Genomic DNA, 15,966 nt, shown 5'->3' with positions numbered 1-15,966 from the left:
GCACAAATCAAAACACACAAATTAAAAATAAAAAATGTTAAAATAAATAAATAACTAAAACAAATTATTTTAATTATATTAATATTTTAAATATATATTTCTACTACATAGAGTAAACGTTTTATCATAATCGACAGAATCACAAAATGTCGACGTCATCACTAGTGGACTCCAAACAGCTTGTAAACAACGACTGACGTCTATGTACTGCGCGGCGCAGCTATGAGTTAGCTAAGCTAACGGTCGAAAACCCGCGTTTCGGGTCGTGAACTGTATTAAATCTTTAGTTCATTTTAAAATCTACCTCAGCATTTTTGTAGTATCTTTGTAAAAACTGAACGTTTACTTCTCCTTTCCCTTGGGTTGACATCGTGCCAGGCAGCGACAGAAAAACAACATCGAAGAAGTAAAAACAGCCTTAAATAGAAAATGAGGGCTTGACAGACTGCTGCTTGAGCCAGCTAGAAAATTAGCTATTTCTTTCTTTTTACAGTTGCTGGGGAAGAAAAACATGACAACTCTTACAAGGCAAGACCTCAATTTTGGACAAGGTAAGTCAACCAAACCATCAAGAAGTGGTCAAGCATCATTCCTCTAGCTGTGTCCAGCCCTGATTTGTTAAACGAAGGGCTCGACAAAATTTTGTTGATATATATTTATGGCAGTTAAATTTGACATCGCCAAGGAAATTACCCATTTACACAGACAGTTTAATACATATCAGCGGTTGTATTTCTCTATAAGCTATTATCCTGTCGCCCTGTGTTTCTTGTCATTACATGTGAGCTAATAGGGAAACACTAAATTGCCGGATATTTGCATTGAGTTTGGTTTGACTTTCTCTCAATTCAAGAACAAAAGGAATGCATGAAATATCACATTGCCCAGTGGAGTCGTCTCTTTTCAGTGGTTGCTGACATCCTGTGTGAGTTCCTGGAGGTCGCTATTCATCTCATCCTGTATGTCCGTGAAGTTTATCCCTCTGGAATATTTCAGAAGAAAAAGAAATACAACGTACCTGTGCAGGTACAGATCAATAAATGTGTAATCTTTATATGCTCACATTTTGTAGGAGGTCGTGTCTATTTATATTTCTATAATACTGGTCTTCTGTCTTTGGTGTGTGTATTTCTAGATGTCATGTCACCCAGAGCTGAATCAGTATATCCAGGATACACTACACTGTGTAAAGCCGCTCATTGAGAAGGTAAGAAATTGCCTGAAGCTGACGGGTTAATATTTGGTAACATGTATCACCTGTGCTGAAGTCTTCCATTTCCCTCCCAGAACGATGCAGAGAAGGTGGTGGTGGTCATCATGGACAAAGAGCATCATCCAGTAGAGAGATTTGTGTTTGAGATTTCCCAACCTCCACTGCTGTCCATCAGGTTTTCCCCTTATTACTTTAAAGAAATGAATATAAATATATTATATATCCTTGATATACTGCTGCAAAAGTAACGTGCCTGTTTTGTGATATGTTATTACTGTGATTATATTCACTAACTGTGGTTTTGTCTTTACAGCTCTGACACATTGCTGTCACATGTGGAGCAGCTGTTGAGGGCGTTCATCCTGAAGATCAGTGTGTGTGATGCTGTTTTAAATAATAACCCACCAGGTAACATCATGGATGATTACATTAACAGTTCACTACAGCTACATATACAAACACATGACATCCATGTCATACTCCTAAATTAAAAAAAAAAGGATCTGGTCTAATTCCTGACATTTTATGATGGATGTAACTCTGGAAACTCTGATACAGTTCCATCTTTTATGCTGATATTTACAACATTAATGATGGTTCGCTAGTTACACCTGTGTTTGACAGAGCCCATGTAACTTGTCACATCTCCTCACTCATGAATATGCACATGCTCACTGAATAAAATAATCTTAGGCCCTGTTCAGACCCGGTATTACCATGAGTCTCAGGTCATCCAGTCACAAGTGGTCAGCTTTAAGTTCAGGTGTGAACGCATTGAGGACACACTTCAGAGCCGATCACTCACCACATCCAGAGGTGGTCTGGACCAACTACTCTATTGACGTCCTTTTCCACAGTCTGAATAGTCCCACCACAGTTTCATAACAAACTGAAAATATTCCTATTTTATATTTATATTAAATATTTTACTTGTATTGTAGAGCTGTTCACAGTGCAATGATTCGCTCGGCCCCTCTGTGCCCCGCTCTCTCTTTCTCTCACTCACTCATATTGACAACAGACTCATCTGTCATAGTCAGATTGGCTTAAAACAACAACACTTACATGTTTATTTTCATATAAAGCAGGAAGTGAGATCCAATCAAGATTCAAGACGCATGAGGAGACGCATTCAAATGCCAGGTGTGAAATGACATACTAAGAGTTGTCCACTTGTGATCGGATCGATTGATCTCAGTGTGCATTTAAGTTACCAAGCCCACCAGGTCGTAGTGCCCCAACAAGCCCCGGTACGCAAATGCTTTAGGTTGCCAATGGTTTTAGGGTTAGCAAGCAAAGTTTATCTGTATAGCACTTTTCCCAGACACTAGTCACAAAGTGTTTCACAATCAAAATGAATAAAATCAAATGAAAGAATTAAAGTCTAACACATCAAATAAAAACAAGTAAAACACAAGTAAAAACACCAGATGAAATATAAAAGAGGAAAAACAGATATAGGACATCGGTTAAAAGCATAAAATACCAGGCTGTGGTTGGAATTAATGTCTGCCAATCATGACAAAGGAGGCAGGATTCAAGTGTAACCTGACAGGAAGGATAAGCCTGTGAGATGTAGTTCAGGGTGTAACATTCTCCTGGGTCCTACACATATCTCTGACACAGCTCCTCAGAAGCTGTAGTCCTACTCAGATTGCAAGGAAGTAAATCACTGCTTTAAGCTGTTTGAACTGAAAGCCGAGGGACTGGAGAATTAAAAGAGAATTAAGCTTGTAATGACAAAGACTTTGTTGTTAAGGAGATTATATGACATGTAAGTGATATTCAGGAGGGAATAGACAACAAATTATAATTTACACCCATTTACACCCGACTTGTTTTTTTGTCACAGGGTGTTCGTTTACAGTATTAGTACATACCAGAGACGCCGCCACACGCAACATGGAGAAGGTCCAGGTCATCAAGGTGAGGATTTTAAAACTCTGCCGTCCCACAGATTGAAACATGATTCACTAACTCAGCATCATGATTATTTCTCAGTAGCATCGTAATAAATTCTAATAATATGTTATAATATGGACATTTCCTCTTTTCAGGATTTCCCATGGATAGTTGCTGATGAGCAGGAAGTCCACATGCAGGAGCCCAGACTCATCCCACTGAAGACCATGACGTCTGACATAGTGAAAGTGAGCAGAAACATCCACCTCATTGATCAGTTTATCCATTTATCTGATCAGTTTTAATCCCATTGATCAGATTAACACATGTTGACTGATTCTGTGATTTTGTTTTGTTGACTTGTCATTAATTTCACATTCAAATTCCCCCACTCTTACTGATGTTTGGTTGTTCTCTTTGTCTTTTACAGATGCAGCTCTATGTGGAAGAGAGAGCCCAGAAAACATAGCCCCCCCCCCGCAGGAAGTCTGCAACAACGCTGAATCATGATCGAAGTACAAAATGCAGCCTGCCAGAGCCGCAACAGTCAGAAAGAAAGATGAGTTTTACTGAACACATGAGATTATAAAGAGTGAGATGTTCCTCATGGAATCTGTTTGTGAGGTTCATACTGTGCGTGATGCTGCAGTTTGGGCTGGACTGTTTCATCTGGCTGACACCTGTTGTCTGCCTATGGTTTAAACACATCCCGTACACGTATACAATGAATATGGTTCTATTTTTATTGCCATGTATTGTGCTTTATTGTTTTGAATGCAGATCTTTAGAGTAACATGATCATCAAAATCATAATGTGGTTGTTGCACCGTGACAATAAAATTACAGGTGAAACAGAAAAGTAGATCCTTTTTAACAATATATAATATGAACCAGCAGCAGCTTCAGTCTACAGACTGCTTGTGACAGTTTAACTGAATTTACTGTAAAAATATTCCCTCGCTCTGTTTGAAGGATGGTCTCTTAACCGGCTGAGCCATAGCCGTTCTGTGCATGGTGTCTCCAGTAACCATTGGTAATGTTTCCTCCCACTGTTATGTGACAAATGCAAAGTTGGGATTTGCATTTGATTATTACTGCTGGTAACATTGTGAATTAACATGTAAAAAAAGTTATTAAATTGTCATAAAACTTTTTTTAAAGCAGCAGCACGAGAAAATTCTGTCATAGTGTGTACAAAGATGTTAGTAGAATAACCCGTGGTAATAAGCTTCATTCATTCATGTATATGAAATAATGCTAATGCTCATGCTAACTGTGAAAAATCTGCAAACATAAAATGCATCCTCTTTTGTTCTTGGAAAGGAACTGGCAGACACTGGGTGTTCAGAACAGAATGAACCTTTTTAAAGACGTTAGAAGTGACATGAAAAACTCAACAATGGCTCTGCTGTGAGGTTGTGTGCTGGTACAACGTGGCTCTTTGTCTTCGTAGGTAAACTATAACCGGTTCTCTCACACATCATGTCACTGCTCAGGGTCGTATCGGAGTGCGAGTGAACGTCTTAAAGAAATACGCAGCATGAAATCTGCAAATCTGTCTCTCCAGATTTTGAAATTTAAAAGAACTTGTTTTTCAATATTCACAAATTCAGAATGAAAAACTCACTCCGCAATTGACCAGTGGAGCGTAACTTGATTGGCTGGATGTTGGTTCAGTTTGAGACAGAATCGATTGCTTATCCCAGAAGAGTTTTTAACAACTTGACAGGAACTTGAACATGTGGGATTTGAATTTTTGAAAGCGGTGAAATTAGTTATTGAAATTTTTAAAGAGTTGAATTCAGAGAAAAAAAAAATTCAGATACAAAAATTGAATACCATGAAAAAATTCACAGGCTTTTAAATGTCAAACTCTGCTGAGACAGATTTGCTTTCATACCCACATAAACAGGAAAGTAGAACACTTTTCTGCGGTATCAGCACATGGCAATGAGCTCCATCAAAAGGATTTAATACCCAGTTACAAGTTTGTAGGAAATAAAATCTTTCGTGTGTTGGATTCACAATAACATAATGAAATCAGTGTTGCAGCAGGAAACAAAGCAGCCGTCGGGGATTCAGAAACTGACACCAGACTGATGAACGGGACTTTCGATGCTCAGTCATCTGCACCACTTACTCCTGCACCGCCGGATCTTCCAAAAACCACAAAGGAAGAATGACGCTAGTGATCCTAAAACCAATGACACCAGTAAGTCAAAACCTACACAGAAGCAGGGAGTGGCGACCATGACAACGGTGGAGTTTGTTTGATATAGAAGTATTATTCTTGCTATTCTATAAATGTATGTACAGTTAGATGTAAGTTTTGTAAGACACAATTTGATTCTTTTTATTTTTTTTATACTCAAGACGACTCTTCATTGATGCTTTGTTACAACAGAGGTTTTATTAATACAATAAAATGTTTTAATTAAAATAAATAATATTTTAAAAACTCTTATATAAATTAAAAAAATATGACACAAGATTCATGAACGAAACAAGATTACAAATGAATGTTTTGATTGCAGTATCTACATCAATATAGAAGTTAATCCACTCCACTTAATCAAGAAAAAAAACACTTAATTGTGAGTGTGATCTTTTTTTGTTTTGTTTTGTTTTTTTTTTTATCTACAAAGTCCAGATTAATTTCGTCTGTAGCTGGACTCCACCATCAGCACCTGTGGATGTAGTAACCCGTCACGTATCCTATGATGTAGATGGACACCAGAGCAGCCAGAGCTCCTGCTGTCTTCATGGCTATTCCAGTACTGCTGACACACACTCTGTAGTAGAACCTGTGAATGGAGGAGAGGAGGAGGTGACGTTATGAGTGAGTCAAAATGCAACTAGGGAAATCTGGAGGACCTCAGGAGGGAGAAAAGAAATATTAAAGTTCCTCCAGACATTGTTTTAAACTATTTAAAAAACCACTGCTATGATTAATATTTTGTTTAACATGATTTTCAAGCATAAAAAGTGACAAAAAAAAAAAAAAAAGCTGGAGCTGTAAGCTTGGATCAGGTCTTATGCCCCGCCCACCATCTGCTTGCTCCAGGTGGACAGGTGAAAGAGTATCAAGATGGTCAGAGGAGGCAACATCAGAGAGACGGTTAGCGTAGTTAGCATCTTTTATTTGTTTATGTTGTTTGTTAGCTTGTAACTGACAGAGGCTGACAGAGTGTTAGCAGTCGTGCTAATGCTAACTCTCTCTCTCTTTACTGACGAGATTTCAGGTCTATTTAGCCCCGCCCCCCGTCCCCACAAATTGACAGGATTGGTTCCTTAGGTTTGTGACGTATGAAACCCTGAATCTGTGTTTATGAGACTGTCATTGGTTCACTGCAGTTAAAGGTGGAAACACTCAGTCATGGTGTTGATGATTAATTCATCATCATGTGTCTGTATTATATAAAAACATCATGTGGACGTTAACGAGGTGAAACACTGATGGATGAAAGTCCTTTCAGAGTTAAATGGCAGTGACTAAACCATATTTGATTTTGAATGAAATGACCAATATCAAACACACATTATCAAACACGGCCTCCTGTGGTTTTATCTCATCTCTGTAGGTTTGCTCTTAAATAGCATCTTCATATTCGGTCTTTGGATCTTTATGTTTCACCTCATCACAGTCGACTGTGACGCCTCCACGTTCATGTTGATGTTACTCTCGTTCCAGCGGTCATACTGCACACTGCCGGCGCTGTTGGGCTCCATGTGGGAAGTCCTTCCTCTCCTCCGAGGTTCATCAGCTGCCTCGGATCACTGTTCAATCACTGCTCCACTGCTCAGCCTGGACACACACACTCTGACACAGTGAGGAGGAAAGGGTTTTAATCATTGTGTTTAGTTATGAGGAGAACACAAATTGCAGTCTGATCAGTTTAAACTGCTGGTAACACACTTTAATCAACATGTGATTATATGTGTTTCACACACATGACATTTAAAATGAGTTCTGATGCAGATGAATCTTGTCACTCAAGGATTTATTTTGTTTAATCAGATCACACGACTGAAATAATCAGATTCAAAAGGCAGTGATTGGTTGATATTATATCCTCATGTTCAAATAAACTGAGTTTGTACTCACCTGAGTGTGAAACAGTCAACAACCTGCCCATAAAGCTCTGCTCTCCTGCACTTTTAAAGCCTCGACTGAGACTGACAGAGCCATTCCTCCTGAGACATCGGCCATAGTTCATGTGTTCACAGAGGTCAGCCTGTCATAAATTCATTGGTTGGAATCCAACTGTTGTCTTTCACCTCCTTATATGACTCCAGCTCAGTGATAACGGGCAATTCAAACTCTGTGTGCTGTAGTTAGTCTCCGGTTTCATCACATCCTGTGCAGATACTGGACTGCAAAGCACAAAATGCTTAGTGATGTAGATTTCGTGAAACTCCCTCATCTGCATTAACAGGTGATTTGGTTGAATACAACATCACTCTGTCCTTTCAAACACTTCTGTGTCTGTACTGAGGAAGATAAACATGTTTCAGCTGGAGTAACAGTGCCCTCTTGTGTTTTACATGTAAAGAAATCCAACAATCTCAGCTACTCACTCATTTTATTACCATGAATACACTAGTGTATCATGAGCTGAAGACTCACTGATCTTAACACATGCATTCAGGTCACATTAGAATCCAAAATTACTTGATCTGAACAGTCAGAAGAAAATACATTACCTATTAGACCAGTATTACGGCTGACTCCAGGGTTTACGGACACGCAGAAGAAGACTCCAGCCTGCGCTTGTGTTGTTTTTGCTGCCCTTTGCTCTCCCTGCACGGGGACTGGTGGAGTGAAGGCTGTTCATTCATTAACTGTATGGATATCGTACAGTGCTGCCCCCTCATGGACAGGCATTTAGCTCTCTCCCTGTTTCCTGACACTCGTCACCAAAAATCTCACCTAGTGTTGTATTTAAGTTTCACCTCCTCAAAAGATGGGCAGACTTCATTTTTATGTAAACTTACCATCATAAGCACCTTGCTCCACATAATTTTATTTCTGTCCTTATTTATTTATTTGATAGGGACAATGCAATTTAACATAGTGTCAAAACAAAGCGTGAAACTAATGTGTTGCACAAAGAGTTTATAGCTGTTGCTAATTTTCGACTCTCGTGCCTCGTTGGGCTTTTACATGTACAGTGTAATTAAAACAGTCGATTGGACAATGGATAATATCCTTCAGTTAATTTGATTTCAGTTGGTAATGTGTTCCAGAGTTGACAGCTGATTGTCCAAATTTACATCTACAATGTGTTATTTTGCAGTTGCCGTTCACCATGTTCCTAGTTTCCCTGTTACTGTCGCGCCTTTGAATATATGAGACTCTGGGGATAAACTATTGATAAAAGAGAGAAAATAAGAAATAAAGAAATTATCATATCTCAGTTTCATATTTATATTTATTTGTTTTAAATTTACCAAGTGAACTACACTTTCTTAATTAATTACCACAACTCATCCACAGGTTTACCCCTTTTTCTAATTGTCCGTACCCTTGTTTTTTAAGTATTTAAATGTACTTATTCCCCTCAGTTCATACAGACTCTCTCTGATTTCAAACAACCTTTGAATACAGTTTGAGTTTGGAGTAAATTATTTTGTGCTTTATACATTATCTGTGCAGTTTTAAACTCAACTAGATCATGACGCATTAAAGAATATGAATGAATAAACTGTGGGTTGGTTGGTTCGGAATAATCTGATTGATTGATTATTCTCGTGGTTTTTCTTCTGCAGTGTCGTATATGTAGTGATTTCTGGTTTATGCAACATTTCAACTTCACTCCAAAAAACCTTTGACCTTTATTTAAAATCCTTTAAATTAACACACTCAGTATAACTCTTCAACTGATCACACATTATATTTTTCTGTTAAATTAATATTCTCCTGCTGTTTGTCCATAACTACAACTGATTCTTCTGTTTACGCATATGACACCACATCTGTCTGCCCCAATCAGCTGTGTGAGAGAGAGAGAGAGAGAGAGAGAGTTGTGTAACAATACAGGGTGTTGTGTGTTGTACAGATTATTAGATTATGATGTTTCAGGATTTGTAAATAAACTTGATTTGAGTTGCTTTTCAAAAAGATCCATGAGATGAAATCCTCATTGTCAGTTTTTTTATACTATGTTTGATGACCACTAGAGAGCACAACTAACGTCTGCCATCACTTTAGAGTGTAAAGTTTTTTTTTCCCATGGTGCAATAACCTTCATTATCTTGTTATGAGTCAGGCCGCTGAGGGCCTCTGTTCCACTGACGCTCTGACGACCTTTGGTACCGGACACAGATCAGGCTTCTACATGAGCAGAGCTCAACGCTGAGGCAACAGAAATAAACAGAAGAACTGAGCTGATCTTCCACGTTACTGTGACCCGACCTGGAATAACCACAAATAATGGCTCCAGAGTGTTTTAGATTCACTTCCATGCATTTATGGTAAAAATCTGTGGCCCTTTTAATTAATGTTTCTTCTTTTAAGTCAATATGTTATCCTTTATCACGTCGTTTCTTCCGACTTCCTACCTCATACCGGGATGGTTGACTCTAGATACGAATCCAGTGGACAGCTTACTTCAAGGTGAGCCTCTCATCCGTTCATTTTCTTTGACGTCAATTTTTTGCCACAGGCTGTTTTCTGAACTGCACAGGAGACTGGAGTGTGTTTATTATTGAAATGCAAATTCAGTGTGATGTGACCTGCAGGGCTTGTGGGAGCGTGTGGGATCTCTGTGCTATGCTCCTTGATCAGACTGCACTTGTTTTTAGAAGAGAGGTGAGGAAAACCTTTTGATAGATTTGTGCTTGAAGATGAATTCAGTGGTAAGATGTGTCATCTGAGCAGTTTTGTAAGATTTCAAATTTTTACCCTTTGTCATCAAAATATTCCTGTTTCAGTTCACTTTAATTTCTTTAATGGCTTCTTCTCTCCCAACCCTCAGCTGGAGTGATGAAAATGATAAAGACACGTCAAGCCAGAGGGCACCCAGTCATCAAAGGAGAACTAAAACTGGACTTACTGGAATGCTCCAGTTTCTCTTTGTGACTGGGATGCTGGCGGTGGTGGGCTCCCGTGTGGCGTCCCTGGTCGTACTAGAGTTTTGTCTCCGGGCTGTCTCTGGATGGGTTACAGCTGGACCAGTAAGAAACCAATTATGTGATAAAAAAAATATATACCTGATACTCAACTGCATCACACGATTTGCTCGTTGCATCTACTGTTTGATTTGGCTGAGTTAATTTTTGGATTTTATCGTGTCATGATGACTCAGGACGTCTGTTCTAACACACAGGCTATCATCTGTTTTGACTCATCCATCAGTTCTGCTCATATGCTCTTTTATTCCCACAGGACTCCAGGAAATTTCTGCTGCAGCTGTTAGTTCAGAGCCAGTTCTCTCTGGGCTGCGCTCTGAGCTGCAGTCTGAACTTTCTCCACGAGGGGGCGTCGCAGCGCTGGCTATGTCTGCTCCTGGCAGCAGCACTGAGCTGGTTCCTGGCTCGGCAGGCCACGCGCCTGCTGCACCATGTCATGGCTCTTTATAAACTCCACAGCTCACAGCGCTACTGCGGCATTTGCATCAGCCTCCTCACATCAGGCCGCTGTCTGCTGCCCATGCTGTGCAGGACTATGATCATTACCTTCTCTGTGGCTGTGGTGGCCGCTGTGTCAATCATTAATCAACACTTCCTCTCTGCAACAGAGGCCCTCAGGTTTTGGACACCCTTGACTATCTGTTATACACTGCTGGTGGTTTACATGCAGGGTGAGAAACATATCAAAACACGAAATTAATGCTGAACATTATGGTGCAATAATGCCACAGTGTGATAGTACGACCTGTCTCAAAAACTCAGTGATGAATTATTTATCAGTTTGTTTCTTCCCTCTGGTCTGATCACTAACCCATCCTGAAGTTTTAACTACTGCACAAACCTGTCCTACATTTTCTCCACATATTTCCCTCTCATGCTGTATTTTGGTTACGCAGAGGATCAGCACCGTCTGCCCGGCGGCCAAGCTGTCCTGAACGCAGTGGTGGTGCGCCTCGGGGGTTTGATGGTCCTGATGCTGACTGTTGGACGCTGGGCCGACGTGCTCCACATCCTAATGTGTTTCCTGGGTGAGGCCAGCTGTCTAATCCCCAATAAGGATCTGCTGGATGCAGCATCCTCACAGGTCAGTGAGTCTCCCTGGAAGCAGCACACGGGGCCAAAAGCACTTTCTGTCCGCCGAGACTCAAAAACTGGGGCGGAATATCAATGCGTTCATTAGACTGGGTCCCAAGATGAGGCTGAACTTCTCAAACTTGTGTCCCAGGTGGAGAAGGTTTAAGACCCTCAAGACAGATTCAGGTCAAAGTATTCTCTGATTCAGAATACTGAGCCTACTTTTCCTTTCACTGAGCCAGCCTGATTAAATAGCTGAGAGTTTCAAATAAAGGGCATGCAGTTGATGCAGTGCAAATAAAAAAAGTGGCATGTTATGCATTTATTTTGGCTTTAAAAAGACAGTTGAATCTGTTCTGCAATTAAAAAGGTAGATAAAATGAATTTAAATCAGATTACCCTTATAAATACAAGTCCGATAATACATAAGGATGTTTTTAAAAATAATATTTTAATATGTTCTTTGTTAATATTCATGAATATTATAATACAATACATGCAGGAGCAATGTCAGTAGATCCTGACTCTTTGTAGCCTGTACGCTTCAGCTGCAGCTACAGCAGCTTGGCTATACTCTGTTATCCTCTTGTGTCATGCATTTCATCTGTCATGTTTCTTGTGTGCATCTAGGATGAAGAGGAGTACACACACTACGCAAAAAGTGAGCGTCGAAGGAGACCACAAGCACAAGAGAAGGAGCATCACAGATAGTTGCTCAGTGGTTTTTTAATATCTAGTGGCAATTCATTTTAATGGGGTTATTTAGAGTAGCTCCAACAATTAATGCTTTTGTACTTAAAATGTAATATTTTTTCATTAAAAATTCCAAGCAGCATGATATGACTAACATGTGATTTCAAAACTCAAATCTCGTGAAAAATTGTTTCAACCACAATCTGATATGAGATAAAGATGAGCCAAAACAGTAGCACGTCATTATCAACAACCATTGCCTCCATGTGGAATAGCACCCTCAGTATAACCTGCCACATATAACATTATTCCAGAGGTCTTGGGGTTTATTATTATGCTTGTTTTATAAGTCTGGGTCAGAAATTGATGTTATTGATTGTTATTTTGGCTCTAAATCTCATTTTCTTTCTGATTGTCAGTGCACTAACAGTAACTCAGCCAACAGACTTGCAGTTGTGGATGTTATTCCAAGAATCTTTCTTGGATGAATTAATGCTGTAATCTTGGGAGAGATTTGGGCCAGTTACTCCTGGGAAGACTCTCTCCTCCAACATTTTCTTTGTGGGGCCCAAAGAGCCCAAGGGTGTTGTAACCCTTTCCATGTCCAACTGACATATAAAGGTGAAAATAAGTGAGATTTACACTGTTATTGTTAAATAATCAGGCCTAGCTGTATCCAATGAGCTGATTCTAATTATCCCACTAATTAGTGTACTCAGAGGAAGAAAAAACTGACAACTACTTTATTTACTTTTAATTTTAACAATATTTTCTAACAAAAAAAAAACATTAACCGACAAATTTATTTAATAAAAAATAAACGTAATATGGTTATACTTCACATTAAGTACCAGACATTAATTATAAAAGTGAACGGCGGTTCGTTTTTTTTTAAGACTGTAATACACAGCTTCACGTGCAGAAAACAAATCATTTAACGTTTGTTTTAGGACCCAGCTCATTTCATCTTCCATGCAGTACCTGACATGGCTAACAAACCTCCATTGACTACCTAACAGTTCAGGCACTTGGTAAGCTTGTTATTTCTTTTTAAATTACACTGTGGGTTAGCTTATTTCCACGTAACGTATGGGCCTTTAAATTCACCGTTCTGTTTTTGTCGTCTGTCTCTACTCGATGAAAAGAAAAGGCAAAATGGCTGACGACAACGTTAGCGCTTTAATGTCACACAAAATGGCGTTAGACAAAGAAAAGGCTAGGTTACTCGGTTTTGCTCTGACCTTTGCTCCGTCGAACAAATACCGTTTCAACAGAGTCAACAAACCCACATCAGTGGACACTACGTAGGCCTACTGACACCAAATTAGCTTTACAACACCCGAAAGGCTTTGTTTATGAGGGACGTTAACTACATGTTACCGCCTTTACATGCTAGCCTCTGCTAAACTACACGGTCTCACTAACGTTACAGCCTGACTCTCTGTCAGTTTATTGGGTTCTTTTTTTAAACACCCTCGTCAAATTAAATCCACATATTGACGCCGGTATTATGCCCATTAGATGTGTCTTTATTGAGAGCAGAGGACTGACAGAAACATATTCCATGAGAGGGTTTTTTGTGATATCAGTCCCGTCATTCCGTGACAAAAAAACAAAAAACAAAAAAACACAGAAAACAAAAGGCTTGTGGAATTACAGTGGGCACATTGGCCTGGCGGTCCAGTTTCCAAGATAATCCAGGTCTGGAAATCACTGACGAGGAAATTTACATTTGGTGTCTAGTCGATCCACCAAAATAGGATATTTGTACTCCCATAGGTTTATTAGATTTTTGATTGAATAAAATTCCACATCAGGACGAATTCAGTAGACACAGGGAGGACGTTCTCCATGAGCACCCGAATATGGTGAAAATGCCCATTGCAATGGCTGAGCGGTTGTTGTCGCCTCCTCTGGAGATTTCCAGACGTTTCTGTTCTCATCTGATAGGCACGCCGAACGCATGCGCACAGCGGTTTTGTGTGTGTGTCCCCTGTTACCGCATTTTAACGCATGCGCACTACCGCCTTTATGCTTAATATAGTAACAAAAGCAGAATAATGCTGTAGTGTAGTAACAGAGCTTTTCTTCACTAAACTTACATTCAATAGGCGTTTTTTTTAGGCTAAACTTTACAATCAGCTTCAGCATGGGTAAAGTCAAAATGTACATTCTCTAAAACTAAGTTCATCCACCATTTTATTGACACACTGATCGGGCTGACATATTTTTAAATAATCTAAACATTAAGAAAGTATCATAAACATGTTAATAACAGGGATAGTGTTCCAAAGAAAACAAACAGAAAGTGCGGGTTTTATTTACCCCTCGTCAGTCCTTATCACCACTGGTCTCTTGGACCTTTGGACATGGGTTACTTATTAGCTTGAAATAGCTCTCAGACCAGGTCAAAGTTCTTGACTTAATAGCCTCCATGCCATTTTGTCACCTACTAGAAGCTGTAGAGGTAAATTAGTCAAATCTTTATTTGCCCTGATGGACCAGTAGTGCAAGCATAAGGCAGACAGCAGGTTAATACAAAGAGTAAAGTAGAATCAGACAAATGATTTGATAAAGATATATCTTTATTACTATTATGATAAAGTAAGATGTACATGAATAACTTTCTCTCTTTCTCTCTCATGTCTCATGTGTATCGCTCTTCTGCAACTGTGACAGGTGTTTCTCATCATGCCAGTCAGCAAATTCTTCTGACATGATCCTTTCTTTTATCACAATTTCCAGCAATGCTTTGCTCAAGAATATTAGGGTTTCTTCCTCTAAATATGTCAAGTCATATCCAGTCGTAGTACAGATTTTCTATGATTGAATTGCACAGCTGCGTCTTAACTTTTTGAGAATATTCTTTTTAACTGCATCTCTGACAACTTCAGTTTTAGTTGCACAAATAGAAAGTAGGTCCTACTTCTTATTTTTACTAATGTATGGATCAGTTTTGGTGAGTCACAATATATATATGATTTTCACCAACTACAGTAATTTGTCTACTATTATACAGATAGGTGACAAACTAAAGGATAAATCTGCACAATGTGTCTCAGTAACGGTTTCAATAGATTCCATAAAGTGATTCTCCAAGTCTCTGAACTCTAGTGGAGAGATGAACACCCTTCTTCCAAAATATATTCCCTCATTTGGTGTGATTTTGCTGATGACATAATCTAAAATATCACATAGGTGTTCAGCTGGGTTGAGATCTGATGACTGTTAGGGCCCATAGCATATGATTCACATTATCTCCATACTCATCAAACCATCTTGTCCTGTGTGGAAGCATTTACATTTATTATATTTCTCCAGGCTTTTCTTTTAATTTGACATTCATTTATATTTATAATTCCTGTTAATTATCTGGGCCAGAAAGTAAATTAAGGATTAAATAAAACTTAAATTTTGAAATAGAGAGTCTCAACTGTGATCTTTTCTGTTATTTGGATTTACAGAATCACAAAGCTGTTTTATTATCTTCAGGGAGTTAATCTATTTAAAATAATTGAGAGAGTGATTTTTAATGGAGTTTATACATATTCTAACTAATGTCACAGCTGAAGCCCATCACAGGCACAAATGCTCTAATCATTAACACTCTGTGTCACCTACAACAGGCCCTTAGTTTCCTGTTTCCTGCAGGCTGAAGTTTCCGCTTCATGTCAAAGTCACCAAACCCAGTGTGACTGAATCTCTGAATTACTGATTACTAAATTCTGGAGTTTAATAAAGTAATTAGTGATGACTAACAGGCCATCAGTAATTAGTCCTTCCATCCATTTCTCAAACTAGTTCTTTCATTCTGTTCAGGCCCACAGGAGGCTGGCACTCACTGGTCCAATCCCTATTACACCCTGTAAATATAAATATTTAGCCAGAGTGATTAATGATTGATATACCTCAACAAACTATGAGCCAAGAGGGAGCCATCTTGAATGCTTCTC

General features: G+C 39.1%; 2 protein-coding genes and 1 long non-coding RNA gene across 6 annotated transcripts; 2 read left to right on the top strand and 1 right to left on the bottom strand.

The window, feature by feature from the left end:
* Positions 1–193: 193 nt before the first annotated feature.
* Positions 194–5,822, top strand: mad2l2 (mitotic arrest deficient 2 like 2). 4 transcript variants are annotated; one of them, XR_002665346.1, is made up of 9 exons: positions 194–551; positions 908–1,026; positions 1,136–1,207; positions 1,288–1,388; positions 1,527–1,621; positions 3,066–3,139; positions 3,271–3,363; positions 3,546–5,327; positions 5,761–5,822. XR_002665346.1 is itself a non-coding variant. In XM_022753204.1 (9 exons), the coding sequence occupies exons 2-9, from the start codon at positions 512–514 to the stop codon at positions 3,582–3,584; spliced, it is 633 nt and encodes a 210-aa protein (XP_022608925.1). In that variant the 5' UTR covers positions 194–406; positions 494–511; the 3' UTR covers positions 3,585–5,475. The 4 variants fall into 4 exon arrangements, 2 of the variants coding, with proteins under 2 accessions (XP_022608925.1, XP_022608924.1); XR_002665347.1 differs by lacking the exon at positions 5,761–5,822 and adding an exon at positions 2,299–2,356 and having other exon boundaries at positions 3,546–5,477; XM_022753204.1 differs by lacking the exon at positions 5,761–5,822 and having other exon boundaries at positions 194–406; positions 494–551; positions 3,546–5,475.
* A 1,019-nt stretch (positions 5,823–6,841) lies between these two features.
* LOC111227623 lies at positions 6,842–8,008 on the bottom strand. The gene is made up of 3 exons (XR_002665348.1): positions 7,820–8,008; positions 7,221–7,601; positions 6,842–6,935 (listed from the first exon to the last, which is right to left on the bottom strand). It is a non-coding gene; the product is annotated as an uncharacterized LOC111227623 (long non-coding RNA).
* A 1,414-nt stretch (positions 8,009–9,422) lies between these two features.
* On the top strand, positions 9,423–12,158 carry tmem82 (transmembrane protein 82). Its single transcript, XM_022753183.1, has 6 exons — positions 9,423–9,731; positions 9,857–9,926; positions 10,093–10,291; positions 10,503–10,917; positions 11,143–11,330; positions 11,951–12,158. Exons 1-6 carry the CDS (start codon positions 9,638–9,640, stop codon positions 12,029–12,031), a joined length of 1,047 nt encoding a protein of 348 aa, XP_022608904.1. The 5' UTR covers positions 9,423–9,637; the 3' UTR covers positions 12,032–12,158.
* Positions 12,159–15,966: the final 3,808 nt, after the last annotated feature.

This window comes from Seriola dumerili, unplaced genomic scaffold (assembly GCF_002260705.1).
Source record: "Seriola dumerili isolate Sdu_G_001 unplaced genomic scaffold, Sdu_1.0 BDQW01000190.1, whole genome shotgun sequence".
Classification (NCBI taxonomy): domain Eukaryota; kingdom Metazoa; phylum Chordata; class Actinopteri; order Carangiformes; family Carangidae; genus Seriola; species Seriola dumerili.
This window is presented reverse-complemented; position numbering and strand designations above follow the sequence as displayed.